Source organism: Macrobrachium rosenbergii, chromosome 32 (assembly GCF_040412425.1).
Source record: "Macrobrachium rosenbergii isolate ZJJX-2024 chromosome 32, ASM4041242v1, whole genome shotgun sequence".
Classification (NCBI taxonomy): Eukaryota; Metazoa; Arthropoda; class Malacostraca; order Decapoda; family Palaemonidae; genus Macrobrachium; species Macrobrachium rosenbergii.
The window spans coordinates 8496625-8516873 of NC_089772.1; the positions used below are offsets into that span (position 1 = coordinate 8496625).

A 20249-nucleotide genomic window follows, 5' to 3' on the forward strand; every position below is an offset into this window, starting at 1 on the left:
AACACTATAAACACGTATGTATCCAAAACGCACCCTTTCCGGCTTCAGCTCTTACAAATTTTAGCACTGAATATTAAAGAGTAAATTTCTACTGGTTACCTTTGTTTGAATGTCAACGTGGTTGGGTGCAGCGCCTTCATTTTTGCTACTTTCATTGTGTAGTAATATAGTTATAATAAAGTCAGATCATATAATTTTATTGTGTTACAAAATCCAATACAACAAGCAGGGTGGAGGAACTCTACCTGACTGCGGAGGAGAGACTATGTGCGTTCGCAACATTCATTCATTATTCATGGCGCTATGTGCACTACCTCCTTGTTAAGGAAGTCAGGAGTGGCGGATATGAATGCCGGCAGGACTCGACGGATGATGTTGATAGAGAAGGAGGGGTCACCTGCGCATGTGTACTTGGAAACAAGATAATGGTGGAATACAGTGGAGGGCCGTTTTTCATCTTAAGAGGAAGGGAGGGTTGTTCAGTGTTAAAATCTCCCTCTTTCTCTTTCTCATAGTACTTGCAGAATATGTAGTTTCATCTCAGAATATGTCAGGTTGCATATCAGAATGTGTCAGGTTGCATCTCAGAATGTGTCAGGTTGCATCTCAGAGTGTGTCAGGTTGCATCTCAGAATGTCAGGTTGCATCTCAGAATATGTCAGGTTGCATCTCAGAATATGTCATGTTGCATCTCAGAATATTTCAAGTTTCATCTCAGAATATGTCAGGTTCTTCTATTGATAATGAAACAAATAATCCCAAACACTGTTATTCTTTCATATCAACATTTTTGCAATGAATTTAGCCAGCGCTTCTTGCCATGCCCCTGTGTTGAAGACACATTTGGTCCGGGATTTTAATGTCATGTAGAGGAAATAGCTCTCTCTCTCTCTCTCTCTCTCTCTCTCTCTCTCTCTCTCTCTCTCTCTCTCTCTCTCTCTCTCTCTCTCTCTCGTCGTCTGTATTTGTGTCCATGCAAGTTCGTCCAACCGCGCATCCACTGTTGTGCCTGATATTGCGGTCTTGCTACTTACGGAAGCCAGCCTAGTTGGCCTTCTGTTGTATTATTAGTTTGCGAAGCTGTAGCCGATCGCTGTTGGTTGCTGACCTTTGTACGAATTTCATGGCTACATTGTGTTCAAATTTGGCACTTAAGATATGGTGAAAGTCTGCTCTTTCGTTTGCTTGGTAAATATCAGTGAAGGGGCTGTTTTGTTCAGGCACTGGTTTATCTCTCTCTCTCTCTCTCTCTCTCTCTCTCTCTCTCTCTCTCTCTCTCTCTCTCTCTCTCTCTCTTCTCATGGCTCATTGGTAAGCTTACCAATTTTTGAGGGACCATTGTTCGGCTCTCAAGCCCATGGCCGCCTTCCCTAAAATCCAGTTTGGATTCATTGACGTAAACAGGATAAAGTCATTCATAAGAAGAATGATTTCTTTCTGTTCAAGAATTATGTTGCTAAAGTAATTATTTATGGTTTGTAATAACTGGTATAAGTTTAAACTGGTAATATGGCAGTTGCGCTCCAGATGTCTAGAGATAATGAATCGAAACGTAAATAACAAAAATGGTGTGATAAATGTATAAAAGAATTTAGAATGTTCAAGTGTGTAATGATGAGTTAATTATCACAGCAGTGATCATTTTTCTTTTTTGTAGTGTTTGTATTGAGTAGTTCAGTTTCCAACAGCCTAGCGGAGAGGCCCTTGATGATTTAGCAGCTGATATTTGTTGCAAGGAAGTGTTTTTTAGAAAGCCAAAGAGGCTTAACAGTGGCCTGATTAGTAATTTACTTTTTTATTGTTCTAGTTTACCAGTTAAACAAAGCTAATGGTGTATGATATGCGAGCTTCGGAATGGAATAGTCACCGTTTCATGTAAAAACTGATTGGTTTGGATGAAAGAAAACGGTTTGTCAGCGTCATGACTTTTAGGATAAACTACGTCATTTGTCATCTGACTTCATTATCACTTAAAGGCTTTATTCTCAAATCGGCAATTTTTTTTAGAAATAGTTTATCATAACATGATTCATTTCCGTATAGCTCAGTAGAGTATAGAAGGCTATTGTATAATCTTACTTAAATATGCAGTTTCTTTCTATTTGATTTCGAAAGCCTATTCAACGAGCCTATTGTTGGGTTTGTTATTTTTTGGTGTCGCTAAATTCCAACTCCAGCGAACTTGTATTGAATATCATTGTCCTTGAATGCTTGAAAGGTTCAGCCTTATTGATCTTCTCTCCATATTGTGTAGAATCATAACCCAGGCTATTGAGAATAAGCATACTGAACATTTTCCTCTCAAACGATTTAAATTGGAATTCCTCGTTTTAGATTAGGAAAAAGTGGTTAGTTAGTATACGAGTTGTCATTTTCATTCCAACTGAAATCGTCTTTGCATTGATCCGTAATAGTTCGGGCCTTTCCATCTGCTAAAGTTTCTTTATTACTCATAAACTTAATTATTTAAAATTGGAACTTCAGATCACTTTCATCATATCTACAGGTATCTTAGTAGTCACAGTTATCTGTAATTTAATGTTTAGTCCCATAACTTATTCCTAAGAATATGATATTCTCTTTCTTCCATCTTTCTTTCCAGCCTTTATCATCAGTTGTTTCATTGTGCAACTGCGAGGTTTTCCTCCAGTTACACCTTTCAAACCTTTCTACTTTTAATTTTCCTTAGAGCGGTGGATGACCTCATAGGCCTAAATTCTGTATTCCATTCCGTTCCGTCGTACAGTGTTCATAGGTAATGTTTACTAAATGTTATTAAAGCAAAACGCATTTAATGAAATACAATTTAAACTAGAAACATTTCTTAATGTATTACGATTTGAGGTCAAATTTTATTTCTGTAAACTAAGATGTACAAGAATTCTCGGCGTGATTCTTTCAGTGCTTGTCATTTCATATATCGATAATTATTAATGGAATTAGACAAATCAATATAATTTTACAGTTTGTGTTCGAGATTTACAAATTTTTTTGAAGTTTAGACGAATCTAAATCTTATCTTTAGCCAGCGTGACATATTTCTATAAATTGGTTCTTGCGTTTTCAATAAGCCTTTTCGTTTTGTAGAGAGTAAATTTACGTGTATTATTTGAGTGTTTGATACTAAAATTTAACCCTTTTGAATTGGAGTCTTGGTATACAGGTCACAATCAACGGGCCGAATGCTGGCTCTTCATTTCGTCAATGACTTTTGTCATTAATGAATACCGTTTAGCAGTGTTGATTCGAAGCGAGTTCTGTAATTACCCATTTAAAGCGCCAGTTATAGCATCAAACTAGTAATAAACACTTCCGAGGCATTTAGCACAGCCTATTAACATTCGACTCAATTCAATTTAATGCCATTTGGATCCGCGTTGCATGACTTCCACGGTTGCGAAAGTGAGGTTTGATATTTCATATATTTTGTCTGATTACTTGATGGCTTGGTCGATTTCGAAATGCCCTTAATTGGCATCGTTACTCTCGGTAGTAATTCCAGACTAATTCACGTGTTTTTTTTATGAGAAATAGTTCAAAGCTTGAATTAATGCCTTCATCTTTCGATTTAGGACTGGTTATTTTCCTTTCGTCGTCACTTTTAAGTATAGTCAGTTTCATTGTTTTACTGAACGGAGGGTTATTGCCCGTCTGAATTTCATTGTCATGAATTTTGACGGATAATTTTCTATGTGGAAGAGACGCATGTTTCACAATTGTCAAGTGAACGTGAGGCGAAGTATCGTGTTTGGAAATTTGCTGATTTACAATTTCCAGATGCCTGTAAGCGAATGATTGTGGTAAAAGTCTCTCTCTTGAGTGATAAGTATTTCTTACCAGCAACATTTGGTTGGGTGGCAACTCTACCTGATGCTACTTATATACTGTTAGTTGAAACGGCTTGAATCCACGTTTTGAAATTTTATGGTATTTGACCAGTAGCAGAATCAGTTTAGCATTTACAGCAAACATAACCATGAATATTTCCTTGCTATTGTTTTCGTGTTCGACGGTTCAGGGGATGCAACAATAGGAGAGGACATCATGGAAGTGTTTTCTGTTTCGTTGTCAAGCGTGGCAGAGGCTGCCGACTCTAATTACACTAGGTGCTCGTTAAGTTTAGAAGTGAGAAGCATTATTTCTTATGAGATAATCTAGAAATGAAATGTCTCTTATTTCAAAACAGGAATGTTCACATTAAGTTATGGATCTTAATTGTTTTACTCTGATAAGTATCTGAATTTAGTTCCCTTGTTATTGATCTTATTTTTGTTTCTCTGTTATGTAATTTGTATAGTTTATTCCCCTCCATTTCTTTTTCCGTACTGGGCTGCTTTCCTGAATGGGCTCTTGGGCTTGTCGCTTTAGTTTTGCATCTAGGGTTAGCTGGGCTTTGTAATGGTTGTGATGTGTTTTTCATTTTCAAGCATTTTTACATCTCACTTCCTTTCCTTCCTGAGAAGTTTTCCATATATTGGTCCTTGGGATTGTAGCATCTACATTTTCAACTATATATATATCATTGTCAATTCTGTCCAGGTCTCGTTTGCTGTTGTGTCTGCTGGATGGGTTTTCGAATATTACGTCAGATTTCTTTTAAAAAAATTAAGGAAAAAAATTGTATTTCAGTAGATTTACAGTTTAGTAGTTAGCGGTATAATACAGTGAATATTCTTCGACATTTTATGATTTTATAAACTTCTGGTGGGTAGTTTAGTCGTATCTGGCTGGCTAGTTGTGTTTCTTCGTCATAATGTTTCATAATTGTGTTATACAGGGCAGTTGATTGCACGAACGATGTGGTATACATTAAAAAAAATTTCAAATAGTATGCCATTCAAAACTACACAGTAGACAAAAGTTCATTCATCTCTCTCTCTCTCTCTCTCTCTCTCTCTCTCTCTCTCTCTCTCTCTCTCTCTCTATATATATATATATATATATATATATATATATATATATATATATATATATATATATATATATATATATATATATATATATATATATATATATATATACGGCAACTGAGTAAGCTTTGGTCCAAAGAACATAGGTGTTGGTATGAAATATTTATTTGATTTAAGAAAACCGTTTCCATTTTAAGGGCGTCATGTTTTCGGAAGGTTTTGACAAAGTAAATGTCCTCTTGTTGACTAGGGTTCTACTGGTAGGGAAGCTGATGGTTTTGCGTGTTGAGTTGTTTGTTTGCTAAAGATTATTTGTTGGTTGTTATAACCCTGTAAGTTTTTATAACATGCTTGTGTTGACACTGACGTGAGCAGGTTGGATTGCCAGTTGGGATGAGACTATTAGCATTGGCCACTGACGCCAAGTGTCTGTTGGCGCCGCTTGTGGGTGCTCTGTCGCCACGAGACTCTCTCTCTCTCTCTCTCTCTCTCTCTCTCTCTCTCTCTCTCTCTCTCTCTCTCTCTCTCTCTCTCTGTGTGTGTGTGTGTGTGTGTGTGTGGGGTGATTATTAGATTAGTTAGCAAGCTTCACTGAGCTCACAAAGTTTGCAGTGATGTGGCCGAGGCAAATGGTCTCCGTACATAAAAAGGTTTCTTGCTAAAGTTTATTGTAGTGAATACTGATGTTTGATGTTTGTTATCCGTGCATGTACATTGTTATGATTCCTTTTTTTTGCTGTTGTTGCAGACACATTATTATTATTATTATTATTATTATTATTATTATTATTATTATTATTATTATTATTATTATTATTAAAGCATATTCTCGGTGCAAGTAATTACGGAGAAACTATTCTCCAGTATTATTTTTCTCCGTGATCAAAGACGAGCGACCGTCGACCATCATTTGTTTTATTTCGAAAAAGTGTCCATTCCCCCCCACCCAATTCCTTGTTTATTCTTGGCTCTGCCTTGCGATAACACGAAGGCTCTTGGGAAGGGTGGCTTGTTTTGTGTGTGTGTGTGTATGTATGTATGTATGTGTGTGTATCATTAGGGCGTGTGCGCGGGGAAGATGTGTATGTAGAAGAGACAGAGAGTGGCAGGTTGGCGATCCCTTGGCGCCGGGTTGACCATCCCTGGAGCCAAAAAACCACCTGCAGTGTTGTCGGTAATTAAATGCAGTCGTACCATAGGTTGCAATGGCTGCAAACCGCTTCTAGTCAGCCAGTTGACTGCCGTTGGTTGAGGGAATAGCCAGCAAGATTGATTATTGATGTGTTCGGTACTGTTCGCCGACTCGCATTGTGAAAGCTGTTTTTTTTTCGGTGTCATTGTGCCTGAATGTTTTAACTTAACTTTCTTCGACATAAGAGGAGAGGGTTGTATTTTTTTGTTTGTGAGGTTGACAGGTTCTGGTTGTATAGTGTGGTCATCACTGCGAAAAATAACTTTATCATCCTTTGAAAGGGCACTAGTTGTAACTGTTGTAGGAGTAAGCAAGTGAGATAATACTTTTGCTGTTTTGAAGGTCTTGCCTTATTCATGACGATGAAATTTCATGTTGATAATGACTGCCGTTCCATGAAGATTTCAAGGGCAAACAATGTAAGGGACTCAAAACTACTTATATGAAAAATTTTCCCATGTCGATGATCCGTCGGTATTTTAGAAACCGCGAAAAATATGCAAGTTGTACCTCTTCACAGTTTTATATTCGTGTAACACTAATTTTCAAGAATTCCCCCACGGTCTAGACCGTGAATTCTCCCAAGTTCTTCGTTCGTGAAGAACGTTTGGACCCACAGAGATGAGCATTCTGATCGTTTGACATTCCATGTAGATTTGTCCAAGTCTCGTGTTTGTAATTAGTGTCAAGTCAAGTGTGGGCTTAGGGAGGTGGCCGAAAAGAGATGGACCTTTTCGCGTTTGGGGGCCTAGGGCTAATCTGAGACTTGGCGACGGTTACAGAGTACCTGTGAGATCTTGTGAGACATCACAACAAGAGAGCTTTTGGAAAAGCTCTCTTAGTTCCTATTGTGTGTGGGTGTGTGGGAAAAGAACCCTGGTATGTGTGGATCTTGCAAGTGGTATTCAGTGCTACTACCCCTGTACTCGAGAGTTGAAAAATGAAACAAAGAACTCAGTAATGCTCTTAATTTATTATTATTCACAGAACGAAAGGAAATTATCCTTGAGAAATGTACAGTAGAAGAAGAAAGCTAACATGCGAGTATTTGGAATGTAGTTGAAAGCCTCTCCGCTTATCCTAGGATTAATTAGGATTTGTGAAGTTTTAGGTGCCTTTCTGTAGGGCGTTGCGAAGAATTTAGATATCAAACAAAGTGTTTAGGGTATTTTTCCAATATTTAGTTTTCCGTAATTTTTTTTATTAGTTTTCTTATATATTATTTTCTAGGTTAATTCCAGTTCATTGCGTTTTTTGACATCTTACTTTATTTTAGGAGTAGTAATGGACAGACGTGTTTTTCGGCGGGTGTTTAAACTGGTTTTAGTGCTGAATATTGCATTAGTGTTCAATTGGTTGGCATTTTTATGCTTTTTATTGAAAAATGTTTTTCTGCGAGGTAATTCAGTGTTTCTTAATACTGCAGTTGATTTAGCATTAGATCGATAAAGAATGTCGCTTTTGTATTTTTCCATCAGATTTCCAGCTAAGAAAATACTTTCGTGATTATGAATGGACTTTTGAGATGATTTTATAGACGAGCGAAAGTATCCTAGGATTAACAGTGTGAGATATTGAAAAGATACAATAAGGAAAGATTCATGTCACGTAGAACTGAAGAGATTTGATTCCGTGTTATAGAGGCGACCTGACCTCCACCATGGGTGTTTTATTTCTTGAGTGTCCACTGAAGAGATAACACCTGAGTACACTGAAAGGACCAAAATGAAAGACTCGAGTGCTGACAGAACTCACTTGAAATTATTCCTGTGATGAGAGCTTTAACGAATGTATCTGATATGAGGACTTGATGGCGTCCACTCCCGAAGCATAGGTGGATACGCCATGTACCGCGTGGCGTGGGCGGCGGTACAACGTGGGCTTGCCGAGGCGTTGCTGGGGTATGCCGTGGCATTGTGGAAGCGATCGCGCCCTCGCCTGCACCCACGGCTACTGCCCCCGCCTTCAGACAGCTCCCAAGATGACGAGGAAGACGCTTTCTGCGGACTCCATCATCATGACTGCCCTTGTATGGCCCACCTCCACAGGAGTGACCTCACTCACCAGCGGGTCAAGGTAATGAGTAATAAAGAGTTGTTCCACCCATACGCACTCATAATTCAAACCCTAACAGGCGAGAGCATTAATAAAAGCACACGCTGTGAAAAACATTTAAATATAGGCTCACAGCACCAAGTAATTAATTATAAGCTCCCAGGGAGAAATGAAGAGACGAGGTTTAGAATATATTAGAACATAAAGGTAAGATGCCCGATTTTCTTACGTGTTTAATGGTCTTTCGGGTATTGTCATTTACCATGTATAGCAGCTGAAAAGGTCAAGGTAAGTGGGTTTTTGTAGATGTAGAAATGTATCCCTACATAATATATAAAGTACAGGGTAGTTGAAAGTAAGGAGGTTCCGTATAGGGACTTTTATCTCTTGAAATGCCACATAAATATGTTTGTAGTTATATGAGACAACAAATAAAGATGATTATCACTTAAACTACTTTCAAACAGAGGTGAGTAAACTATTGGTACGCCTTTATAAGCTTGAAAGATGTTCACGCGCGCAGCTTCGTAAGGCTATATAGCATAGTTAGCCCGATAATTTTGGGTTTACATTAACAGAAAATGGGGTCTTTTAACAGTTTTCTGTTGGTATCGGATCACTAACTATTATATATACAGTATATATAAAAACACTCTCCATTTCTTGTTAAGGCTGTAGCCAAATTCGTAAATGCTAGTACTGTGTTTGGGTACTTCCTGAATATCGATTCATGTCTGAGAGTTAAACAAATACTGTATATTTCAGTGTATTTTGTACCATTCCGTTTGTTTCGTCTAAAGCTAAAATTTTACCGAATTTGTTATTTGAATAATAATGCCCTAGCCTACTCGGACTTTTTCTGTTTTAGAGTTTGATGAATGTAGATGATGACTCTATGATGAGTGTAGATGATGACTCTATAATGAGTGTAGATGATGACTCTCTAACAGAACAGTTGTGGTCGTGGTTAAATCAAGGCGGCCTTGTGCTTTCAAATGTTGCCAGTCGTTTTTGATACTGGACACCCAAACGGGTTCGACATGTTTTTGCTCCCAGTGCAGCGTCCAGTCACATTAACATTTTATCTGTTTCCCGGTGCGCTAAGGCAAATATCAAAGGGTGCTTCATCGTGTTGAACGTTTAGAAAGTAAATATTTAGGTTTTAAATATTGTCGTAGTTGATTTTAATTTTGAAAGAACGTTGGAAGGGGATTATGGTAAGGGATCAGGCCAGAGAACTGGGTTGCGATCACTTTTGAAAGGCCAGGCAATATGGCAGTAGTTTTACGACCCTATGATCTCACAAATGATTTTCTTGCCTCCGAAAGCACTACCTTTTTTTTAGTCGTGTGCTTCAAGTGTGCTGGCTGACCGTCTTAAAGTTAATAATGTCGGAAAACGAACGCACTGAATCATATTCCCTAGAAAAACGGGATTTATTTTTATTTGAGTTATGCCGTACAAACGTTATGTCGGTCGATACAGTATATATATATATATATATATATATATATATATATATATATATATATATATATATATATATATATACAAACTTATATATATATATATATATATATATATATATATATATATATATATATATATATATATATATATATATATACATATATTTTTTTTTATATAGGTACTTTAGTCTTTGGGTTCATTTTCAAGTTTTTTCCAATGTATGCTACATTTTTGCCAATAAAGTTCCAGTTTCAGTTATTTTTCTTTACCTCATAGCAACACCAGGTAACGATTTGCTACCTTTGTGACCTTCAGGTGAATAATGCTAATGAGTTTCTTTTGTTTCTTTCAGGTAAGTGTGACGCAAGCCTATCTGGTTGAATTTGAAGAAATGCGCGTAGACGGTAAGCTACGTAACATCAGGTTTGGATTGCTGCAGGGTTCGTAGTCTGCTGAATTAAGGTAAAGTTATTTATTTCTCGCATATTTCAATTTTTCTGGCTGTTTTAAGCAAGAACACACAGCCGACACGGCGTCTTGTCGGAACCGAAGTAATTACTTACTTTACATGGTAACAGGAGACCTAAGCCTTATTTTATCTGTTTCATACTGCAACCCCTTTCGTTCCTTTTACTGCACCTCCTTTCGTATTCTCTTTCTTCCATCTTTCTTTCCACCCTCTCCTAATAATTGATTCATAGTGCAACTGGGAGGTTTTTCCTCTTGTTACACCTTTCAAACGTTTTACTGTCAATTTCTGTTTCAGCGCTGAATGACCCTACAGGTCCCAGTGCTTGGCCCTTGGCCTAAATTCTATATTCAGTTCAATTCACTATCTATTTCATAATTGCTTTTAGTGATTTCCCAATATAACATGACAAAGTCATTTAAACTAAACGAATTGCCAGCCAAGTCCGCCCTCATTCTTTAGGCAAGTTAAGTTGTTCACGTCGATTCAGTGTGATTTTGGAGGTAAGATTGTGCAGATAAGATCAAGATATCTCCAGCTCAAAGAGTCATTTTCCTTGCTGGTGGGCACGATAACGCACTTGATTGGACATTACATGATGCACAAGAGTTTTTTTTTTTTTTTAAGTTATCCTTCTATTTGCTTAATATTCACATTATGTCCCTCTTAATATATATATATATATATATATATATATATATATATATATATATATATATATATATATATATATATATATATATATATATGCACGCACACACATACATAACACGCGCAAACATTCATACACATATGTTTGTGTGGAGGGGGAATGCTGTAATTCCAATATTTTGTACTGCTTGGATAACATATATGATATGCCATTTGATTAAAACGCACCAGTTCTGACGAGGTCACTGGTCGTGGAAGGGTGAACCTGGAGAAGGTAGACTGGTTAGATGTGTGGACTCCATCCAACTACCAGTCTGACAAGGGCGTGTTGATATAATCCATGTGTATCATGTTCCTGTACTACTTGCTTTTCCCACGGGGCGTAACTTTTGAGTGAGAACTCGAGTTCCACCTCCACCACCTCCTCCTCCTCCTCCTCCTCCTCCTCAGGCCTCGTAAACCTGAACTACACCTTAGCTAGCTCCAGCCAGCTCATGGCTCAACAAGTGACGACACCCGAAATGCCAGCTTTAACTAACCTCGACCCTTTTCTTGCATTATGGTCCGCCCTTCTCTTTTTAAGGATAGCTTGGATGCTTTGCTCTTTTAGTTGTTCCATGTAGAGAGAGAGAGAGAGAGAGAGAGAGAGAGAGAGAGAGAGAGAGAGGTGTATCGGGTTTCGTATGTAAGAGGAAGTGGTGTGGATGTCATTATGTAAGTGCTCCTTCTCATTTTAATTTGTCATCATTGACACTGTATGTGATTCGACCTGGACCGATTTGTCTGAGAGACCGTTTGTTGTCTTTTTTTTTATTTACTGTTTTGTCTGCTTCATCGATTTGGGTTATTCCTCGCCATATTGTGGATGAACTGATTACTCCTCACCCTCTCTCTCGGGCAAATGAGGCGTTTGGTTTCGCTTTCTCCATTCAAAGAAGAGATTATGGAGAATGTGAGAGAGAGGGAGAGAGGTTCATGTTTTTGTAACAGTGTTGTATCATCAGAAGTGTTCATGTTGTTTTATAAATTATATTGCTTCCTTTTTGTTAGATTTCAAAATGCCTTCAATCTGGCACTGCCAATCTTATTTGTTATGAACTGCGTAGTGTCGAGGCTGGAAAGTTCCAGGGAAATTTAAGACGAACCTGAAACGCGTGAATGTTGTAGAGGCAGCATTGCGGAAAAGGAAATACTGTACAAGAGAGCGGGAGTTGCAACACTGCGCACCCATAACATCGTCACGAAACGACGACGGTGTTTTGATCTTATGTATTTGTTGTCGTTGTTGGTGCCGTCGTCTGAAAGCTATTTCTGATTGTTTTTATGTTTATTGAAACGGAATTTATATCTGGTTGTTGCCGAATTATTTATTTGGGATGTTAGTATGTAAGTAGGTCCGCGTTTCGAGGACTGGGAAATGGTAGGAGCTGACAGCCTTATAGACAATTTTTTCTTAGGTTTCTAAGAAACTCATTGTGTTGTAGTTTTCTTATTTCAGTTGTACTAAGGATTCTGCTCGCTCTCTCTCTCTCTCTCTCTCTCTCTCTCTCTCTCTCTCTCTCTCTCTCTCTCTCTCTCTCTCTCTCTTTATCAAAGTATTGTCTCTTTTGTCTTAAACGTTTGATTACTTCGATCCCCCACCGTCACAACACTTTCACCCCACCTCTCCCTTTTTCATTGCCCGCCCTCTTCCCCCTCCTCTCCTACCTTCCCCTTCCAGCTTTTCGCCAAAAGCAGGCGTTATTTAGCTGTGCCCGACATCTTGGCCCTCTTAATGATGATGGATCTGACGCGCGACCTCTTGGCACCGAACCGACTTCTGTCGTTGACTCCCTGACATTGCCGATTGTTCTGGGCGGTACATGGGATGGGGGGGGGCTTACTTTAAACCTCTCTCTCTCTCTCTCTCTCTCTCTCTCTCTCTCTCTCTCTCTCTCTCTCTCTCTCTCTCTCTCTCTCTCTCTCTCTCAGATCAGTATAGTCAGCTTTCAGTAACTTTATCCACCACTAATTTTTCTTAATTCTTTTTAGTCGCAAATGAACATTTGAAAATATTTGATTTCTTGCGTTCTTGTTTGGCGTCTGTATACGAGTATGAGAGAGAGAGAGAGAGAGAGAGAGAGAGAGAGAGAGAGAGAGAGAGAGAGAGAGAGAGAGAGAGAGAGAAATTCCTAGAATAACAAAACCAGAGCAGTCGATACTTACATTAGGAAGGCCATCATCTGTTCATTTGTTGCTAGATTTGACATTCTTCCTCGGTCATTGCAGAAGCTGGAAAAAAAATGAAAAATAGTAGATTTTTCGAAAACGTTCAACAGGATAAGCCACTTTTTGCAAAAGGGTGTGTGAATCGCTGTATCGGCTGTCCTCCCTATTGTTTTTCAGTTCATGTCGCCAAACGAATCATGATTGTAATATGTCGACTGTACTTGCGAACCAAACCAAACGCTTCAGGGGCGTTGGCAGGAACATTCTTCTTCATTCTGAGAGTCCAGCTCTGTTGAGGAAGAAATGAGTGTAATTGTGAGTGTTAGGGATAGTTTTTGTTGTCATTGTTGGAAGGAAGAAGGCAGAGAGCGGGAAAGAGAATTGCAGGTGGCAGCTGGCGGGAGAAGACAGCTCTTCTAGGAGTGATGTCCATAACAATGAGGAGATCTTGAGCTTAGTTGTTTAATGTCTCGCTTACTGTTACTTTTATGATAAAACACCGTTAACTGGTGTCCTTTTTTATATCCAAAGAAGTATATATTTCCATATATACTCTAAGAACACCGCTGTTCTTATTACATCTGACACTATCAAGAACTGATAGGCAAATCTAAACTGAATACATATTTGCGGGTAGATATTTCAGTGTTTGTGACTACACGATTTTTTTTTATAAAAGAACACAACGATCTAAGGGGAATAACCTGGGATTAAAACAAGATTTTAGCTGTGAGAGCACTTAGAAAAAGGTGTCGTCGGAGTTGGGCATCAAGACAAGGAAAAACTTCCACATCTAAAAGAGGGACGATGGTCCGTCTGCCTGTCAGACTTTTGCTGGATTCTTCAGGTGCTGCATTCTCCCTCTTGCGCAACGGAGTAACGAGACGTGCTCGCTGCCGGTATTTCGAGCTGCTTCGCTTCCCAGTATTTTTTCGCTGCTTGTACGAGGACAATTGAGTTAAGTTATGACTTGTTTTCTCCAGCTGAGGGTAGGGCATAGATCTGTGCTTCTAAGCTCATAGATCACGTCGATGTATTGCAAAATACTTGTTTTCTTGACTTCTTGTGCAGTGTACGTGCTTTTCCTGTCTTCTGTAGATGATACACACACACACACACACACGAAGTTTATCACACATCACCAAAGGATATATATGTGTGTGTGTGTGTGTGTGTGTGTGTAATCAAACTCACGTTCGTATGTGCTGTCGTTTTTGCTAGGGAACCCGCGTAAGCTTCAATATGGGAAATGTACTGTAGTAAGGCCGAATGTTGCTGCTGGGCAAAACACTTGAGCAGAACTCTTCCTCGGTGCTGATTGTTTCCAGGTTTTGACGAATGTTACTTTGTTAGTTCTCCACACGCAGTCTCTATTTTTTTTTTTTTTTTCGGGGCTTTATCCTGCCATCCAAGTATGGGACGCTTATAAGGGTGTCCCTTATAATTTACATTCCGAATTTTCTCCTGTTGATTATTGAAAGCTTTTTATGTTTATTGATTACTTATGGACAATATTCATAAAAGACCTTCGAAACTGTAGAATTGAAGTATCTTCCACATAAGAAATAACCATCTTCCTTTAAGGAGAAATTTACCAAGTTTAATTTTCTGCTAAAATATTAAATTATTGCTGAGTGGAATTAGTGAAAGTTTAACATTTGTCATTCGAAAGTTAAACTTTCGTGTAGGAATAAAAGAATGACGAAGAGTCGAATATGCTCTCCGGATACAGATATTTATACTTTAACTTGGTTATTAGATTCATTTATTCTATGGGCCGTATGGGTGCTGTGTCCAGTGATAATTCATTTGATAAGTCTCGGTTCATTTGCACTCGGCAGGATGTGCTGGTAGTCACAGCCCTGACGCTCCTAATTCCTACTCTCTCTCTCTCTCTCTCTCTCTCTCTCTCTCTCACAGAATAATGCCCGCTTTGTTACCCTACGCGTAAGGTTTTGTGGTCGAGTAGTCTGTTAATTTTAGTTCTAGTTACTGGCATTTGAAGTTTGTATCTTTGTTAACAACAGTATAATATGAAGATAAAAAGGCCCATAAAACACTGTTTGAACGTTGCAACCATATATTTCGAGCACTTCCTTCTGTGCCCCTGCTCACTGGTAAAATATGGACAGTTGATGTGTTACAAGAGTATATACAATGCATATATATATATATATATATATATATATATATATATATATATATATATATATATATATATATATATATATATATATATATATATATATATATACTATAACTAGTTTAGGTACTAATTGTCAGTGGATCTCGGGTAAAAAGGTCATCTTGGCAAATTGAAAACGGTCGACATTACCGCCTTAGTAGCGAACTCATGCTGCAGAAATGAACAAACCCAAATTTACTTGAGGAAACATAACCGGTTGCTGCCTTCTTATGTGAGAAAAGCGTGCGTCACTAAGAATAAACGATAAATGGTACAGTCGTATAGCACCCTGAGAGAGAGAGAGACACACAGAGAGAGAGAGAGAGAGAGAGAGAGAGAGAGAGAGAGAGAGAGAGAGAGAGAGAGAGATCTTGCCTGGAATGACAAGTGAGCGGAAGTGTATGGATTGTATGAGACAGTTTCTTTTATTTTTTTTATCCATTAATATCAGATGGTGTCAGTGCTTTCAGATGAGGATCGTCTAGCCAGTGGTGGTAGGTGAGTATGAGGTTTAGCAGTTGCACTTGCAAATGCTCAAAGCGACTGAGTCGAACGCGGCGCTGTAAATTGCGAAATTTTGTTCCGTCTCCTGCTGCTATGGTCTTGCGCCTTGAGATGCCCTTCCACACTTCCCCTTACATAACCAACACCCCCTCCCTCCCCCCTCCTCCGTGTTTTATGCGGTTCCTTTACTAGTCACGAACGGCAGCGGTAATTCTCCTACCCTTGCTACATGCCCCAAGCCTTCTGTGCACATTCCTTATATAAAGTCTGTAGATAGTTGGCGTGAGATATATAGTTTTGCAGAAGGATGGTATCAGCCATGGAATATTAAATGTAATGCAAACAATTACTTGGTTCAGAGGGCTCCAGAAATAACAACCTTTCCCCCGGCCGAAGGAGAGAGTGGAAGGAGAGGAGGAACAGTTGGATAAAGTGGATAAAATGTAACTTGGAATGAAAAGTTATTTGCGGGTCATGTTGTTCTTTTTTCTTTCTTACCTTGATCTGGACATTTTTTATGATCGAAGTAAGAACCTTAAAAGGTTCTCGCCCAGCAAGACCATTGTGTTAAAATCTGGTCTTCAAGCTTAATATGCTGTTAATAATTCGGGAGGCTGTTTGCTTTTTTTTTATTGGAAGCTTTATATGATTGTGGGGAAACTCCCTCTACGATTATATCTTTTGAATTCGTAAAAGGTGTAAAATCAGGCTTTATATTTTATGATTTAAAAATGTCGGAATTGTTATTGATACTTTGGGTTAAAAAAAAAAAGAGTATGTGTAGAAGTAAAAATGTGTTCTGTGTGTAAACGTTGGCTTATTTTACCTAAAATTTCAGCAAAATACGAAGATTGTTCTAAAACCTTGGATTGTTAACTGTCGAAAAGAAGTAATTCAGTGTTATGAGTAATAGTGTCCTCGAATACAGCAGCCACGTAGATAATTATTCTGTTATTGGTTTAGATGTGGAAGGCCTTTGTTGTAACACGTGAACAGAAATTCCCGAGCGAAGGAGATTGGATGTCGCCAACAGCCAAGCACTTCACTCGACAGTCTGAAAGACAAAAGTCAGACAGCCACTTTAGAATGGGAATTGCTTTTTAATGAGAACCCATTTTCAGTATTAAAAGCTCATTGGTAATCACTTTTAATTGGGAGAAAGTTGGGTCATGATGCAGAATGTAGGAATGTGGGTTGGCGGGGGGCCTGATGCGAGGCGGCTGGGGTGAGACCACTTAAATCTGATTTCCTTGGATTTTGTTCCATGGCGTTTTGATCAAGTTGTCTCAAGTATATTTGCTATGATGTGTAGTTTGAATAGCAGCCTTGGTAGGCTCGAATGTTTCTTTTCAGTTTGACGAAGTCTTCCTGTCCAGCTGAGATAATAGACGATTATCCTTTGACATTAAGCGCTGTTTTAAACTGCTTGTCCCAAATGTCAGAGAAAGGTTACGTTGAGTCATGATTTAAGTAGCGTTTTGAAATTCTTTATCTTGATAGCTGTAAGTGCCTAGAAAATATTGGTAATTTTTAGATAACATTATCTAAAGTCAAAACAAATACGAATTATGTACACATGGGCCAACTTATTCTGCCTATTCATTTTGGGTCTGACATTCCTTCACACAGTATGGTTACAACCGAAAACTTCCGTTCATGTAATTTCTCTCTCTCTCTCTCTCTCTCTCTCTCTCTCTCTCTCTCTCTCTCTCTCTCTCTCTCTCTCTGTTTGTAGACAGGCGGCGTGTAAAAGTGAGTCAGAGGCCCTTTAATAAGCAAGGGGTTATCATGCCTGATGAACACTTTATCAAGTAATTGTATGTGTTCACGATCCCTGCTGCTGCACATTTTCATACTCGCTTTCCTGCTCCGTAGTCCGTCTGCCATGCTCATGCCGCGGGATTCACTCACATTCAGCAATTACAAAAGTTGGAGGTTTTAATCGCTACGTCTCGAGTCACGAAAGATTGTCATAGTCTTTTAATAGCTCAGCTTTATCAGCGAGGTAACAGAATGACGTTTATTGTCTTAAATTAACCCGACCCATAACAGACCATTTCCATACATAGATCTCGTGGATCCTCGTTCCTAGTTTTTTCATCATTTTGCTCTTAGGAAATTTGCCTGGCATTGGTATGACCTTGCGTTTTCCGTTTGAATATATGGACATTATCGATTAAAATAATCAAAGAGGTTTGCTCAACAACTCCGTCTTATGATACGCTGTGATTGAGCTGTCATTGTATTCAGTCTCCCGTGTCACTTGGAAGGAGACTATAATGAATATGAAGGCATCGCGGCCTTTGGCTCAGACCCAGCGAGTTACCATATCATTTAGTGTCAGAGAGAGTTGTATCGTCTGCAAATTCTGAAGTTATCTCGTGTCGATCAGCACTGGTTTACCTTAAGCAGTTGCAGCAATTGCGCAGTATTGTGGTATTTTATATATATATGTATGTATATATATGTGTATATATATAGTGTGTGTGTTTGTTTTTTGTGTTTGAGTGTGTGTATATATGTGTTGAATATGCAATCGTGTTTAAATTAGTAGGTAATGCTGTATATATCTTCAGAGTATATAGATTTTTGTAAGTGATCAGTAACATGAATATGATCCTGTTTTCCAGAGGAATAAGCAGTGTCCAAGTTACATCCGTGTCTGTAAGTGGAAGTATGCTATTGGGGTGGTTTAAAACCCATGAAGTATTTTTTTATTGTTTAAGGGTATATGAATAAATATATTCGACTGGTCATGCCTTATGCTGATGCCGTGTACGAGAGGCCGTGTTTATAATAACCTCTCTCGTAGGCGCTCGCATCCAAGTGAGTCAGGGACGAGGTATTGTTGTTTTGTTTATCTCTCTTTGGTCACGTGATTGCCAGGTAGATGCTCGGATGCTGGGCCTTTCTAAGCAGACCCCGTCTCTGCCTCCCTTTCAGTCTCTTTTGCATTCACTGCGTCTTTCGTCCTCCTCCTCCTCCTCCTCCTCCTCCCCCTCCTCCTCCCAAGCCTGTATTAATTCTCTGCCATTGGCAAGGAGCCTTTCTTCCCCCCCCCCAGGTTGTTTTCCCCTTCTGCTTCTTGTTTATTGAGATTTGGCTTCTGTAAACAGGTTAGGTTAATATAACCCTTGGGTTTCTCGGTACATTACACGATTGCCCCCACCCTTCTCCTTTCCTTCGCCTCCACCCCCAGTCTTACTGGTACATCCTTTTTTGTCTTATGTCCTTTGCTTCCTACCTTGGTAGGCCACTAATGATATAGGAAAAGAGTCACATTAGCATTGTTGCGTCATTAAGTAGGAAGGCGGCTGCGTGGCCGCAGCGTAATTTGCTTATTGGGAAAAAAACAAACGATCCGATGATCCCGTGGATGAAGGAATCAAGGTTGATGTTGAATAAAGAGGAATTGGGAAGTACAGAACCGTGACAGGTAGGGACAAAACCACTCCTTGCTGGAGGGCTCGATGAGGCCGTTACGGAACCGGCGCTCTATATAATAGTGTGCGTGCTGCAGGGGCCTCTGGTTCTAGTCTACGGCGGGGAGAATCATACGTGAAAGAGTTGACGTGAGGAGAAGTAAAAGGCTTTTTGTGTATTTGCGCCGTTCGATGCCTTTACTGCCATCTTTATTTTACAAATAATCTCTGAAAGAAGGCTGTTGTTGACATTGTGACCGCCCCCCCTCCGATATGCCTCTCACAGAAAGTCGCCATACCGTCACTACCTACACTTTCATCATCGGCATCGTTATACTTATCAGTACCTTAACTCTACCTGCTTTTATTCATTTGTTTAGTTTCATCAAATGCAGTTGCAGTAAATTGCATTGAAATGAGTATGCAGCGCATATCGAAACCACTTTTGCGTTTAGCATCACGTGTACTCCTACCGCTTGTTACCGTCATCAGTACATCATTATCTTGTTAAATGGGAGGCAGCTGGGTATAAACTTCACCACCTTAGGTATGTCAGATGTCGAACTGGGATTGGCATGGAAGAGTACAATATGGGTAAAGGGAGAAAACAGGTCAAAGGTGTGTGTATGTATGTATGTATGTGTGTATACAACAGTGATATGTAAACTAAGTAAACAATTCAAATCACGTTTCTTATGCAGAAACAGCTTCACTTAAGGAAATGTTGAGACAGAATTCAAATGTTGCAAACAGAAAGTAAAATCTACGACCAAGATTCTTATCCCACTGTGTAAAATCTGCTCGTCATTGTTTTGTGCATTTTGCGTCATCCTTTCCAATTCATCCTGCAAAACGTTCATGACGTCCTCCTGTGCTCCTTTCAGCAATGCCGTTTGCAGGCTTTGCGTCATCTTTTGAATTGATGTCCATTCTATTGTCGGTATATTTCTTATCAGCGATGAGATCACGTGTATTGTGGGCTGCACTTTCTCCCGGTCGAATTTGTACGTTATTGTTTTACTGCCAAATTTATTTTATCTTCGAGAGACACTGCTTATTCAGCTTGGAGGTGATTTTTAATATTTGCGATATTTATGTTTAAGCAACAGAGGCTCTATAAAACAACATGAATAAACTGAAAGTACATTCAAATTGTGTTATAGAGCCAATGTTCAGGAAATTG

The 20249-nt window shown here is 39.0% G+C and overlaps 1 protein-coding gene across 20 annotated transcripts in view; it reads left to right on the plus strand.

Annotated features, from left to right (window-relative positions):
• Nucleotides 1–20249, plus strand: part of step (cytohesin steppke) — a 596835-nt gene that overhangs the window by 542093 nt on the left and 34493 nt on the right. For 3 of the 20 annotated variants that reach the window (XM_067132798.1, XM_067132797.1, XM_067132800.1), the window contains exon 2: nucleotides 7581–8178. The exons of 16 other annotated variants lie outside the window; for them this stretch is intronic. In XM_067132798.1, coding sequence (XP_066988899.1) covers nucleotides 7948–8178 — 231 coding nt within the window. In that variant the 5' untranslated portion in view covers nucleotides 7581–7947. Of the gene's footprint in view, nucleotides 1–6094; nucleotides 6199–7580; nucleotides 8179–20249 lie in introns of those variants that run through there. One more of the 20 variants, XM_067132799.1, reaches the window with a different exon arrangement.